Source organism: Brienomyrus brachyistius, chromosome 13, assembly GCF_023856365.1.
Source record: "Brienomyrus brachyistius isolate T26 chromosome 13, BBRACH_0.4, whole genome shotgun sequence".
Taxonomy (NCBI): Eukaryota; Metazoa; Chordata; class Actinopteri; order Osteoglossiformes; family Mormyridae; genus Brienomyrus; species Brienomyrus brachyistius.
This window is the reverse complement of record NC_064545.1, coordinates 17,318,720-17,331,881: the sequence shown is the minus strand read 5'-3', so window position 1 is coordinate 17,331,881 and position 13,162 is coordinate 17,318,720. Positions and strand designations below refer to the sequence as shown.

Here is a 13,162-nt window from a genome sequence, read left to right as displayed (position 1 = left end):
TCCCTTGGCTGAGAAGCAACCTCACATAAGAATGATCTCAGGATGCTTCTTCACAACAAGCAAACCTCTCTACTTGAAGTTCTTGACAAGGCAATAAATGGTTGATTTAGGTACAATCTTAGTAGCAGCAGTATCCTTGCCTGTGAAGCCCTTTCTGTGCAAGGCAATGATGATGACGGCACGTGTTTCCTGGCAGGTAACTATGGTTAACAGAGAATGAACAATGATTTCCAGCACCACCCTCCTTTTAAAGCATCCAGTGTGATTTTCTAACCCAATCAGCATGACAGAGTGATCTCCAGCCTGGTCCTTATCGACACTCACCTGTGTCAAGAGAATCACTGAAAGGATGTCAGCAGGTCCTTTTGTAGCAGGGCTGAATTGTTCAAAATGGGTTTTTTGGGAATAAGTTCATTTTCATGACGAAGAGGAAATCTGCAATTAATTGCAGTTCATCTGATCACTCTTCCTAACATTCTGGAGTTTATGCAAATTGCCATCATAAACAATGAGGCAGCAGACTTTATGAAAATCAATATTTGTGTCATTCTCAAAACTTTTACCCATGGCTGGATACCCCCCCCCCCAACCCAGCCACACCTCTGTATTAGCAAACAGAATATCAGTGCTGAAAACTAACGCTACAGAAGGCGGTGAGGGGTAGAGGTGAGGGGCTGCGCCGGAGCACGTAGCGGCCTGCAGGAGCAGCTTCTCATGCATCACTTAAGAGAATCATGAGAACAGCTGTAGGAGGGATGGCGCCTTTATGCAGAATACTGGGGAAAAAAAACACAAATTCCTGTGCAGAGTCATTGTATCGTGGTCTAAGAATATTCTCCCGTCACTCATTGATTGTTACTATGTTCCCATAGTGATGGCTTATTAGTAAGTACTGAACACCGTCAGTACATCTTGGTGATTATGTAACAGATTAAAATGACGGTCAATTATCTGTAGGTACAATATGATGCAAAACTTAAGGTAGGTACACAAGCCTTTAATGAGAAAAATAACTAGAAAAACAGTAACAGCAGTCTGCAGTGTAAAAAAACAACCAACTGGTGCATGAAGTGTTAATTTAATCATATTGTCAGTAAAATTAAAATACATTCCAAAGGATAAGTTTACAGTTGTGTCACCCATCATGCTTTAATAATCTGAATTCTCACAGAAGAAATAATTATATTCATCTGAATTCTCACGCCAAAATATTAACGAAAGGAAGATCAGTGGAGTATTGAATAAAATACTGCGCTAGACAAGTGATCATAGAAAGGCATTTTCTGTGTTCATTTGTAACTTCCAGTTACATAAAAACTAATAGTTTTGAAAAGGAGGGGAGGAGTTTTTAGAAAACTCAGCATTTTCTTCCATTGCTGTCATGTTCAGATCTTCCATCTGGGGGAGAGAGAGAGAGACTGGATTACCAATACAAAAAAAAAAAAACAAACCCAGACAGCAAAGGGAATACACGAGACACAGAAGCGAGTGAGGGCCTGGGTAGGTGTGAGGATGTCCTGTCAGTTAGGCTTGGTGTGTGTAGTTAGTTTTCCTCTAGAGTCCCTAGAGTGTGAGGGCATGTTTGTTTTTTAAACAGTCTTGGCTTCGACTGGAGTCATTTATTAGCTCATCACGTCACTGCTGCCTGCCCATTTCCTGGAAGACGTCAACGGTGACGAGCACGGCCTGCGAGTGGCTAGAGAAAGTACACGGAAACACTGTGCCGTTTGCACCGAACCCAGACACCACCGCTGCTTTTGTGCGTTTATATTAGTTTTAATTAATATAATTTAGCACACGTTTTTTTTATCCAAAGTGATGGACGTTTTCTGAGAAAGCAGGGTCAATCCCTGGAGCGATTGGGGCTAAAGGCTTTGCTCAGGTACCCAATGATGAAATCACTGCTAACTCAGGGATTTGAACCAGCAACCTTCCATTCACAGAGACAGCATCAGGAATTTTTGGGTTGGTATTCTCCACCCAGTGATAGGACTATCTAGGAGGACCAAGACAGGCCTAAAATGCATTAATGAATACTTTGAAGCTCTCACACCAAAATTCCAGAACCTGGTTCCTTGTTCCAAGTTTCTGGGCTGTAATGGTTAGGAACATTTGTAGTTCCGGGTCACAATTGTGTATAGCTTTCACACTGCAAAACAGGAACTGGGACCGTTAATCTGAATAAGCACGGGAGACACAAAAGGCTTGTAGGTTAACAAGCTTCTGCCCATTTCGCACATAATTTCATAAGATACTACACCACAAGCCCCAAAACAATGGAGGATGAACAAGTTGTTTTGTTAGTTTCTTGTTATTAGGGGAATCGATCGCGAACAAAGAAATTAAAGACTGCGTCGCACAATTTTATTTATGCAATCTGTGGCATGTTTAAAATTAATTATTAATTCTGACCATAGAATAAAACATAACGGAACTGCCAAGGAATCTCTGAGGTGTGACTACGCAAGAAGTTCCTGGTTCCAGAAAAATGGTTTTAGTTCCTGGAAATAAGTTCCTGTGATGTGACAGATGGGTCTTCCATTACTTCAGCGGAGCTGAGGCACAATGTGGATAGCACAACCTAAACTGTCCCAGGGCAACCCATTTCCAGTGCACGCAATGCTGCGGCGACGGCCAAATCAAAATACTATCAGGAAAACAATTTTTTTTTTAAATGTACAAAAAAAATGTATCAATGTGAGGTAAAGCAGAAGGATGGCAAAAGTTGAGAGTAAGAACTAAACCAAGACAGAGACGTGTCAACTTACAGGAAAGACAATGATTTTCAATCACCCAAAGCAGCTTTCATAGTGAATCCACATGTAGTTCTTCTAATTTGGTGGACACCGGAGTAGTGAGATTTTATACTATAACAACATCTACAGCAACAAGCCAATCAATGCAAGAGTGACTCACTAACTCCATTTAACCATATGGCCAACCCACCCCCAATGAATGCCCTGTAGGTATGAAAGTTGCTGAAGGATTTTTTTCACCAGTAAGTATGAGACACACACACACACATGAAGACAGATGGTCAGATGGTGGCGGATCCAATTATATCAGGATCAATATCTATAGCACACCTTGCAATAATGGCTCCCTTGATGTATCCAACACCTGTTGGAAATGAAGTTACATTATGACAACACAAAAAATAACCAAATACACAAACCTGCCTCTACATGTCAGCATCCATTACAAACCCTGATCCAAGTCTCCTTTAAAACTGGATCATGTATAATGTACATTTAGAATGGTCTATAACAACAATAACAGTAATAACAGTAAACAACAACATCTTTTATACGACTAATGTTTTGACAGTGTTTCTAAATACATTACGGTCTGACTCATAAAACTACAGGGCTAATAATTAATTCACTTTTGTAACAAGTTATGACTTGATTTATTAAATTTATTCTGGGAACATATTTTATTAGACTTTTTTTTATTTTCTGTTTTAGATTTTAGAGCAAAGACATGTGATTTGAACTACGCAAAGTATTCAGGCTTCACCGAGAGCTTTACTAAAAATGATAAAGAGCTCACTGCAGCTCAGGTGGGATCAGGAGAATAAATGTTCCTTAATATCGCTCCATCACTTTGAAAAGCTTGGCGAAGCAACAGGCCCAATTGTGATGCATGCATGTTTCACCCTTTACTGAAATCCAATACCGATAACACATAAAATAATTCTTCTACTGTAATGCCTTCTTTACATTTCTGCTTTCTGAATGCACATTACGATTTGTATGCCAAAATCAGCACCCCCCCCCCCCCCCAACTCTAAAAGTTCTGCCCTTACTTCATATGCAGTACCGGACCAGAAGCGCTTCATTTCCCCACGTCGCCAGGCGACTGCGGCACTGGTGAGCAGCGTGAAAGGCACGAGGTACAGAAGGGCTGGCTGGCCCATCTGGGACAGGATCATGACCACAAAAGTCACAACCATGCCCAAGAAGTAGGCTGGGGAGACAGAGCAACAGCAAAATTATACTCATGTTACTAGCAGTTGCCTTTGTTTAGCAGGCCTCTAGCAACTATTTTAGACATGTGTAATGCACAAGCCTCCACTTATGTCCATGATATAACGTAATGGGCTTGGCGTACTGTACCTATAGTGCAGGACATGAAATAGATCCTCTTGGGACTGCTGGTCCACACATCAAACCTGTGGCAGTATGCCACCAACAAGCCTGTCTCGACAATCAAAGGGAGCGTGTCAGAACAGCGTCAAAGCACAGCAAACATAGGAAGGGGAGACGGTCAATCCAGAGCCAAGCTTAGGATACAAACTATCAGTATTATTCAGAAGTCTGCAAGCTTCAAACTTAAAGCAATTCTTGTTAATGCAAATGGAGCTTTACAGAAGACATGTACTGACAAGTACAAGCTAGGGCTGAGCAAGTTGCCATTTTGAACTCTGCTATTGAAGGGATACTTCTGATAGGTGACCCCAGGAAACAGCTCAGAATTCCTGCTCATGAATAATCATAGATCCTCACAAGTCTGCAATGCTAAGCAATACTTCCCCTGCCCCATCGGCAAGGCCACGGTGTCAGCGTCGGATCACCTGGAACGATAATGTCTCCGTAGCCCAGGATGGAGAACTGCATCATGCACAGGTTTGGCGCCAAAAACCGCGGCACTCGCATGACCAAAGGTAGCTGAAAGACAGCACTGGTGTGTGAGAAGGTTCGGAGAGGCACACGTGTGTGAGGTTCTCTGGCTTAAAGGCAATGGTGAGGTAAAAGGACATCAAGCCACAGAATGGTTAGAAGGACAGAAGCATTGGAAGAAAGAGGTCCCCGTCACCCTGGGAGTGGCACGGCATACAGTACATGAGGTTAGACACAAGATCACGACAATGTCTCAAAGTGGGTAAAAAAGGTGACTTCCAATCACCATCGGCCTGTGATGCGATGGATTTTTCCTCTTGCTATAGTTACCTGCTGGCCCTGAAAGTTCACTCAGAAAAGGTTTTTTCCTTTTTCCTGTCCTCCATTATCTTTCTGTTGTCGGTCTCCCACACTGTATGGTTTAAAAGCTCTTTCTGCAACAATTTACGCCTGAAGAGCTCTTGTTGCCACACTGTAAGGTTAGAGTTGCAAAAGGGCGAAAAATTTCCAGAAACTTTCCATGGGAAAGTAAGCAAGGGAATTTTGGAAATCTTGCACACCTGTGACCTACATTGACCTTTGCTGATAAGATATGCACATAAGCAGATAAACATTAGCAAGTGCTCTGAGCACAGTGGATAAACATAAACATTCTACATGATTGCTGTCAGTATGTCTATCATTTGTCCAACTTCATCACTATGGCTGGAAAAGTGAAACTTAAGAAATTAAACTTTTAGCTGGCATTTTTGCCACAAAGAACAAAACAACACTTTAGCATGTGGCTGTGTTTACATACAGCCGTGCCCCAGTCATACTGAGGGGCGTGTTCTATTTCAACTGTTTTGACAGAGCTTGACATCAAACAGGCATATGCAATATTCTGTGAATAAATACTGCAAAAATATCAAGTAAATGACTTTCTAATGAATAAATCTGGTTGTTAACTAAGATTATGTTGGAAGATGTTTTTCCCCCCCAACTACATTTAAGTTCCCTGTTATAGGCTGACCAGCAATTTTGTAAATTTCCAGCTTTTTCCCATATTTTTCCTTCAATTCCCATGGAAAATTCCCAGAATTTTACAACCCTATGAAGGGTTGATGATTGCTTGTTGCTAGGTGTGAAGAGCACACATTGGTGTGTTTAACATCTAGAGTTATCTGCACAAACTGATTACAACTCCCGGTTCCACTGCCCCCTGCTCAACTACCATCTTCAAGTTCCCTCCCTACTGCATCTAGCCGTTGCCATTTCCGGGGATTTATTTAAAACCAAGCTGCAAGTGCCGTAAGGCAGCGGCCTCAAACTACCTGACAGGTCTGCAGCAGAAGCTAATGACAAACAGCAAGCCCACCAACGTGTAACCAAGCCAATGATGTTCCCACACTTTATGAATGAAGGAGCCACAAGTTTTTAATCATCTACTACCATATAGACTGGTGGTCAGAGGTGGAACGTTCAGGTCCAGAAACTAGAAATCCAGACCAAGATTCATTTTCAACCAACCAGTTGAGTATAAAGAGTTACAATCACAGAGTACTCAACTGGTTGACTGAAACAAAACCCTGGACTGGATTTGTACATGCTGGAGCTGAACTTTCCACCTCTGCTGGTGGTCACCACATAATTTACACATATTCAGCGGCTTAATCATCCATCTTACACAGCGTCCTTTACACCTACTCATTTTCCTTAAAGGAGAAAGCTGCTGCAATTATAAAATATATGATACATTTGCCAGATTCTTAGAGAAGCAGACTGGATATCCGATTCAGGGAGTCAGATTCAGGGAGTCAGATTCAGGGAGTCAGATTCAGGACACTTCAGTCGACACGCAAAGATCCCACACTATCTCTTTCCTGCAAATGGTCACATGGGGAAGGATAGCAACGGACAGAGAGCACGTCCATAACTGTGGAGGAGTCTACCCTAGGGTGATGGCCTAGAATGGTGGCTCTTGGCCGCCACTCCCACCCCCAGAGAAGAGAGCTAAAAGCTGGGCCTTACTTTCTCATAGGGGGCTGTGGGCACAGCAGGAACCGTCACCATCTTTCCTCCACTCTAGGATCAAACCCAAGTGAGACATGTGATCAAAGCAAAGGCCTGATACACGGGTTAAGCGTGGTTTGCGCTTGCATTGTCTCTTCAACCAGAGTATGTTTGCCAAGAGGATTAAAAAAAATAACAATGGAAAAAAATTAGACAACTCTGAAATAGGCACCTTTTCTGCAACAGATCCTGGACCCAAGGCGACTTCTACCATGATGCTCTGGCCATCCTGCGGCACAGAAATTCGGAAGATAAATAAAATCACAAAGGTGAGAGAAGCACTGCTTGAAGGCGAGCCCACCTAGCCTCCAGGCAATTAGGTGATATTTATTGTGTTATGAAAGCAATTCAGAATGCTTGTCTCAGTGGATCATGGAGGCCACTGCAGACAACATAGTCTTACAGAAACTAAAATAAAAAAAATAAACAAAGCACTTTTAGTAGATGTCAGTGAATAACCCTTAAGGTCAATGTGGAAACGATGTGGCCACTCGCCTTTGTCAAAAAAGGTGTGATGAAGACGAAGAAGACGTCGTAGATGAGGAGCAGACTGAGAAGGATCACACAGATCTGAAAACAGAAACCTGGTAAAGGCTCCAGTAGGCACAGAGGACTCCTCAAACATTCAGTAATGACCTTCGAAAGCAGGCATCCCCCATTACAACCAAAACTCACTTTAAAGTTGGACACTGTGATCGTCTTCATGAAATTCAGACAGAAAGCAATTCCTAATAAATCTTGTAGAATCCAAATCCACCTGAAACAAAAAGCATTTCATGGTATGCTTCATTTTCCTCTGCATGAATAATATTCCTAGTCATAAAAGCAAAAAAGGTCATAATGAAAGACCACAAACTCAAAACAATGTTCGTTAAAAAAAAAAAAGCATGATTAACTTAATTGTATTGTATGCCTTCAAGGTGACAACCTGACTGCATTTCTATAACTCAGGCAGGCAGCTTTTTCATTGCCGTCTGCAGGAAGTTAGCCCAAGAGGCACAGGAACAAGTTCTCTTTGCCCCACCGGTACCTGTCCTCGTTCCGATATACTCCCCACAGCACTGCCACGGTGATGCAGAGGGAAGCCAACAACAAGCTCCTCCCAGACCATCCCTTACCCAGACAGGAGAAGCTGTGGAAGAAAATTACAAGTCAACATCAAAAGGTGGGTGAGCCCAGGTCCAGAGCATTAAAGTCCAGGCCAAGATTCTGTTTCAACCAACCAGTTGAATACTCTAACTGTGACCGTTTAAACTCAATTGGCTGGTTGAAGAACTTGAAAACTGAAAATCTTGGTCTGGATTTTCACTCTGATCCTGAATTACCCATATCTGGTCAACATTGTGAAAATTGTAGAAAGTGAGGTTCATCAGGTGAGGTCAGTCTGCAGAAAGAGGCAGAGGAGTGAGGAAGAGATTCACCTCTATGCTTTGTCAATTCGGGCTATTTAACATCTAAATAAGGAATCTGAACATGGTTTTCACAATGTGGCAGAATGACAGGGATGCTGAGAAACATTCCAGCAGGAGGGAGGGGTGAGGTCCTTCTGCCCAGGTCCTGCATACCTGAGGGTCGCACAGCCAAGCTTCTCCATGATGGCATCAAAACAGCTGTACAATGCTGTTGCAGAGGCGATGCAGAAAATGACTATGGTCACGTACACTGGAACATAAATGGAGTTAAAAGTTAAAAGGAAGGGCTCGGTGGGACACCGACTGGTTTACCCAGCTTAGCAGCCCACGTTACCATGCCCAGCCACTTACCGAGATATGCATAGAAGAAATACATGAGAACCAGTACCACACACATGAATGCCACGAACAAGATGACTTTCAGCGGGGAATAGAGAGGTAGATCGCCGCTGTCAGTCCTTTCTCTGGAATCTCCACCCATTGGGGCAGTATTCAACTTTTCCCTGAAAAGATCACAACATTCATTGTTCACAGAAAGACCTTATGCATGAAGACCACAACATTGAAGAATCTCATTCCAACAGGCATCACCCATGTCAGCATGTTGCCGTCTTAGACTACGGCCAAAGCTGACCGCTAGAATGCCCGACCGCCTATCCTCAGTGGCTGGTGGACAGCATTTCACCTCTCAACAGCTCCGCTCCAGAATGCTCCCATTCCCACAGTGAACATGCTGATGAACAGTATGGCCAAGATGCTGAAGTCAAATACAGGCGTTGGTGGGGCATACAGTCTCACAGACATATTGTCCCCAAAGGTCTGTAAGCAAACTGAGATTCAGCAGGTGCAAAGGTGGCGGATTCAAATGGCAAATACGTTACCCAAGTAGTTTCAATGAAATATATACATTGTAGTATTCAATATTATTATTGTATAAAAACAAATATCTGAACTGCTTACTTACCCATGTGAGACAGCACTGCACGAGAAACGTATGTTTATGCAGGGAAGATTACCTTGAATGCATCTTCCATGTCTCTGTATCGCATGAGTGCCACAGGAATTTTAACTTGACCGTATTCTGTGTCGTTGATAAAAGGAGTTACCTGTAGCCCCCAAAAAAGGCATCTGGTCAGTGCTTGCAAACATGCTACAGGGGCCCCCGTTAGTGGAGTCTGGCTAATGCTGGTTACAGTCTGTCATAAGCGGCAGTTCGGGAACATTTTGTTACATCAAACTTAAAAATGTTGCTGGCAACACAACCAACATGCTAACTCATTTGAGATAACATCTTCCCAGTGAGTATGACCTGAGGAAAGCAGAAACAGCCTCTGCAATCTAAAGGTCCTTTTGCCAGGAAATTCTGACTGTGCGGAAAAATAATTATAGGCTATAGGGGTGTTTATTGCAAAGGACACACAACCAAACTCGGTAGTACAGAACATGGGATTTAGTTCATTATGTTACATTGTCTGATTTTTAAATCTATTTTAGAAATAAGCGCCCTATAAGTTTTCTTATTCAGCCATTAACTGACACATTGCATTTGATTTACAACTGATCTTATCTGTCTTTGTGTTTGCAGCACTAATAATTTGAAAATAAATTTTGCTTACTACACTAAAAAGGCACCGAACGTTAAACCCAAAGCCGAGGTGTGTACCAAACCGTGAATCTGTGCACAGTTACGCCTTTAATATATATTCCATAAATATTACTCAAAGGAGTACAGGTCCACGTACCAAGGCTTTGTTGCTTGCAATGAGGATGGTGGTGGCTCCCAAGTCCTGAGCCACCTGGGCCTTCTGGCTGAAAGTACAGCTGTCCCTCATGACCACCACCGCTTTCCCCTTCAGCTCATTGGGTTGTATACCAGAGCTATTGCACAGGAAGCTGGACGACAGGTTCACCAGTTGGTATTTAATCTGCAAGCATCACGAAAACAAAGAGTGCTTCAGCAACCTGGCCTAAGCTCTATCTATGGTAGGGCTCTCCAAATCCGGCTCTGTAGAGCTACTGTCCAGTGGGTTTTCTATCCTACCTGGCTTCTGATGAGTTACACCTGTTCTCAGGTAAATACAAGGTACAAGTGTGGCTCATCAGAAGCCAGGTAGGATAGAAAACCTACTGGATTGTAGTTCCCCAGAGAGAGGCCTGAGTTAGGGGAATTTCCAGCTATCAAGTGATAAGGTTAGCACTGAACCTGGCAGATGAAAAGATGAGGAACTAATATTTTCTTTCAGTGCTACAAAAAATCAGGTCATGGCTAGTTGGTGTCATCCTTTATCTTCATACTTCTTTATTGTTGTGGCATTTTACTAATGGCCAGCAGCTGATATAGAGGGTAAGTACTAAACTTGTGTTTCAAGCATAGCAGGTTCATACTTACGGCGTCATTTAGAGACGCTGAAATATTAGAAAAGGAGGAATTGTAGACAAGGCAGTACTCTTTCTCCTGAGATCCACCAGAGACATGTAAAATCCCCTCCTGACAGTTCACCTGAAACGTATAAATGTCACGCTTATAACTGACCACTAATGACAACGCCGACACTAATTACTGATGACTGTACACTAATCATAAAAAACGTCGTGTTAGTACATAGAGCATTCAAAAGAAAACTTTTGTTAAAGGGGCAAAGTGACAGCCATAAAAATAAGTTTACGTAAAATAAGTAAAAGCAGAAACAGACACATGACGATTCCCGGTATTCTGGTGTCCTGCTGTATCGGAATTAAAGCCCCATGTTTACGGACTGGCTGTTTTATCGGGAACACCACGCAATGTCCGACAAACTTCAGGCAAACGAGTATCGACGACGTCTGAAGTATAAAAAAATACTTTAAACCTAAATCTGCTGGCGAAAGGACCTGCAGCCGACGGACTTACCGGTAAAAACGCGAAAAAAGCGCATATAAATATAGTCAGTTTTCTCGCCATGTCTGTATCATGACCCGCACTGCCAGTTCCGTGATTGCGTCTCGCGCCGGCGAACACTCCCGAGCACTTTCGGTTTCGGCTCGTTCTCGTCCCCGCTGTCTCGTCCCTTCTCACGTGAACGCGCCTCACTTCCTGTTCCGGCCCCCCTTCTTCAGTCGCGGTTGTGGCTTCTCCTTCCGTGAGCTTCTTTCTAAGCGAACCTTTTTCTAAATGTCGGCCGTCTCTGACAGCCGTCGCTCGTGTCGTCTAGCTTCGCAGTGTGATCAGAACCTAAAGGCCCCGCCTTCGAAGTCGGAAACGTTCGGTCATGTTTGTAACCACGAGTTTGCATGATAAATCTCTACATAGGCCTACAGCTTTTAATGCGTTATTCACCCCCTCGGATTTTCAGCGATCGCGGAGATTTAACACAAGATTTTCAAATTTACAGCAGATTTCCCGCAAAAAAATGGCTAAATCAACAGACCGTATCGCAGTGAACGTTAGTGTCTGTTTTTGCTAGCCTGCGCTGCAGGAAAGATGAGCACAGCAAACATAGTGGAGGCAAACTGTTTTGCATGTTCTTCGCATGTCGTGGATTTTCTTGAGTCCCGGTTGCCCCACAGAACAAAAGCATGCTGTAGGTGTACATGTGTGAGTGTGCCCTGCCATGGGTTGGCACCACATCCTGGACTGTCCCCTATTCCAGAATGACAAGCGGTTACAGAAATACATTGTTTGCATTCTGTTAAGTTGAGGCATTGTAAATATAGAATCAAATTTATGACTAACCATCGCAAATTTGGAGAAAAGCTGCTGCAAAATCACAAACCGTTAACAGCGAAATCACTTATGGATTGGTTAATATCATGTTTAATAATGGGCAGTTGCTCTCACTATATGCGTGGCATCCAGATCTGGGGATGTGATTATGATCATTACTTGTTGCTTGTGTGATTAGCCGATTTGACAGCCCCCACCTTATTGTAAACCTTTACTATAATGCTGTTTGGTTGTTAGAATCAACCTCAAACTACAATCTCTAATCTCTTGATATTACACAAGACGAAATAACCATTTTAATGCCATAAAACAGTACAGTGGTGTGTACTACGAAGCGGGGTTACTGGCTTATCGGAGTAACTTGTCAGATTTAAAGTACCACAGTTTAAATAGACTTCATATTGGTTCACTTACATTTTGCCCAGTCTACCATAAATCCGGCTAGTTACCCCGATAAGCCAGTAACCTTGCTTCGTAGTACAGGCCCCAGGATAACCCTACTGGTAAATAATAAGCAGAATGCAATACAGCCTTCACAAACAGCAAAGACCAGGAAAACTACCAGACTACAGTGAATTTTCTAGATCTTTATTATGAATAAAATATTCTGGAAAAAAATAATTCCATTTGAGTATAAACAGTGGGTCGCGATCAAAAAAATGACACGGATGTGGTCATCTCTTACATAAGTATCATATTTGTCATCTGCAATCAATCTTATCACAGTGTGTTCGTGTAAAAGTTTTTTAAACCTATACATCTACAAAAGACTAATACAAATGGAGAAACTCAAAGTAAATGACTCAGGAAAATTATTTTTTCCAATTTTCCACTTTTTAAAAAACCTGCAACAGCAAATAAATAACAGATAGGGGAAGGTGGAGAACTGCCAACACTCATCATCCTCCTGAACCCTGTACAGGATACCGGAAGCTTCCACACGCATTCAGATCACTTAAAAATATATATTTTAAGTCTATTCCCCTTCTGATGATGCTATACAATCACACACAATCAGCAAATGAGGTCCTTCTTTACAGCGCGGATGTATTAATGGAATCATTTTACAGCTTAAAACAGACATCAACTATTAATCCTACGTAGGTAACATAAAATTTTAATTTAAAAAAGGGCAGTTATCCAAAGATGGCAGCTGGAGCACACAGCTACAATGCTGATGGGTCTTGACACTGACAGATGGCTTCTCTTACTGAAAGGTATAAAAAAATGTATACATTTTAGCTTAAAATAATGAGATTGCTATGAAAATGATTGCATACATCCTATCTGACCAATAAACGTAATTTGCATCACTGCTACTTTTCTCGGTCCTATTTGGAAAAAAATGTACTTGCATCAACACATCTTAGGGA

At 42.3% G+C, this 13,162-nt stretch overlaps 1 protein-coding gene across 3 annotated transcripts; it reads right to left on the bottom strand.

Moving 5' to 3' along the window:
* Positions 1-976: 976 nt before the first annotated feature.
* zgc:123258 (uncharacterized protein LOC641502 homolog) lies at positions 977-11,201 on the bottom strand. Of its 3 annotated transcripts, XM_048973422.1 has the most exons (17): positions 10,977-11,194; positions 10,476-10,586; positions 9,829-10,011; positions 9,103-9,192; positions 8,772-8,905; positions 8,438-8,589; positions 8,240-8,336; positions 7,705-7,806; positions 7,350-7,431; positions 7,170-7,244; positions 6,847-6,903; positions 6,633-6,686; positions 4,577-4,670; positions 4,119-4,199; positions 3,809-3,969; positions 3,087-3,120; positions 977-1,398 (listed from the first exon to the last, which is right to left on the bottom strand). In XM_048973422.1, the coding sequence occupies exons 1-17, from the start codon at positions 11,025-11,027 to the stop codon at positions 1,358-1,360; spliced, it is 1,599 nt and encodes a 532-aa protein (XP_048829379.1). In that variant the 5' UTR covers positions 11,028-11,194; the 3' UTR covers positions 977-1,357. The 3 variants fall into 3 exon arrangements, with proteins under 3 accessions (XP_048829379.1, XP_048829378.1, XP_048829380.1); XM_048973421.1 differs by lacking the exon at positions 3,087-3,120 and having other exon boundaries at positions 10,977-11,201; XM_048973423.1 differs by lacking the exons at positions 3,087-3,120; positions 6,633-6,686 and having other exon boundaries at positions 10,977-11,196.
* Positions 11,202-13,162: the final 1,961 nt, after the last annotated feature.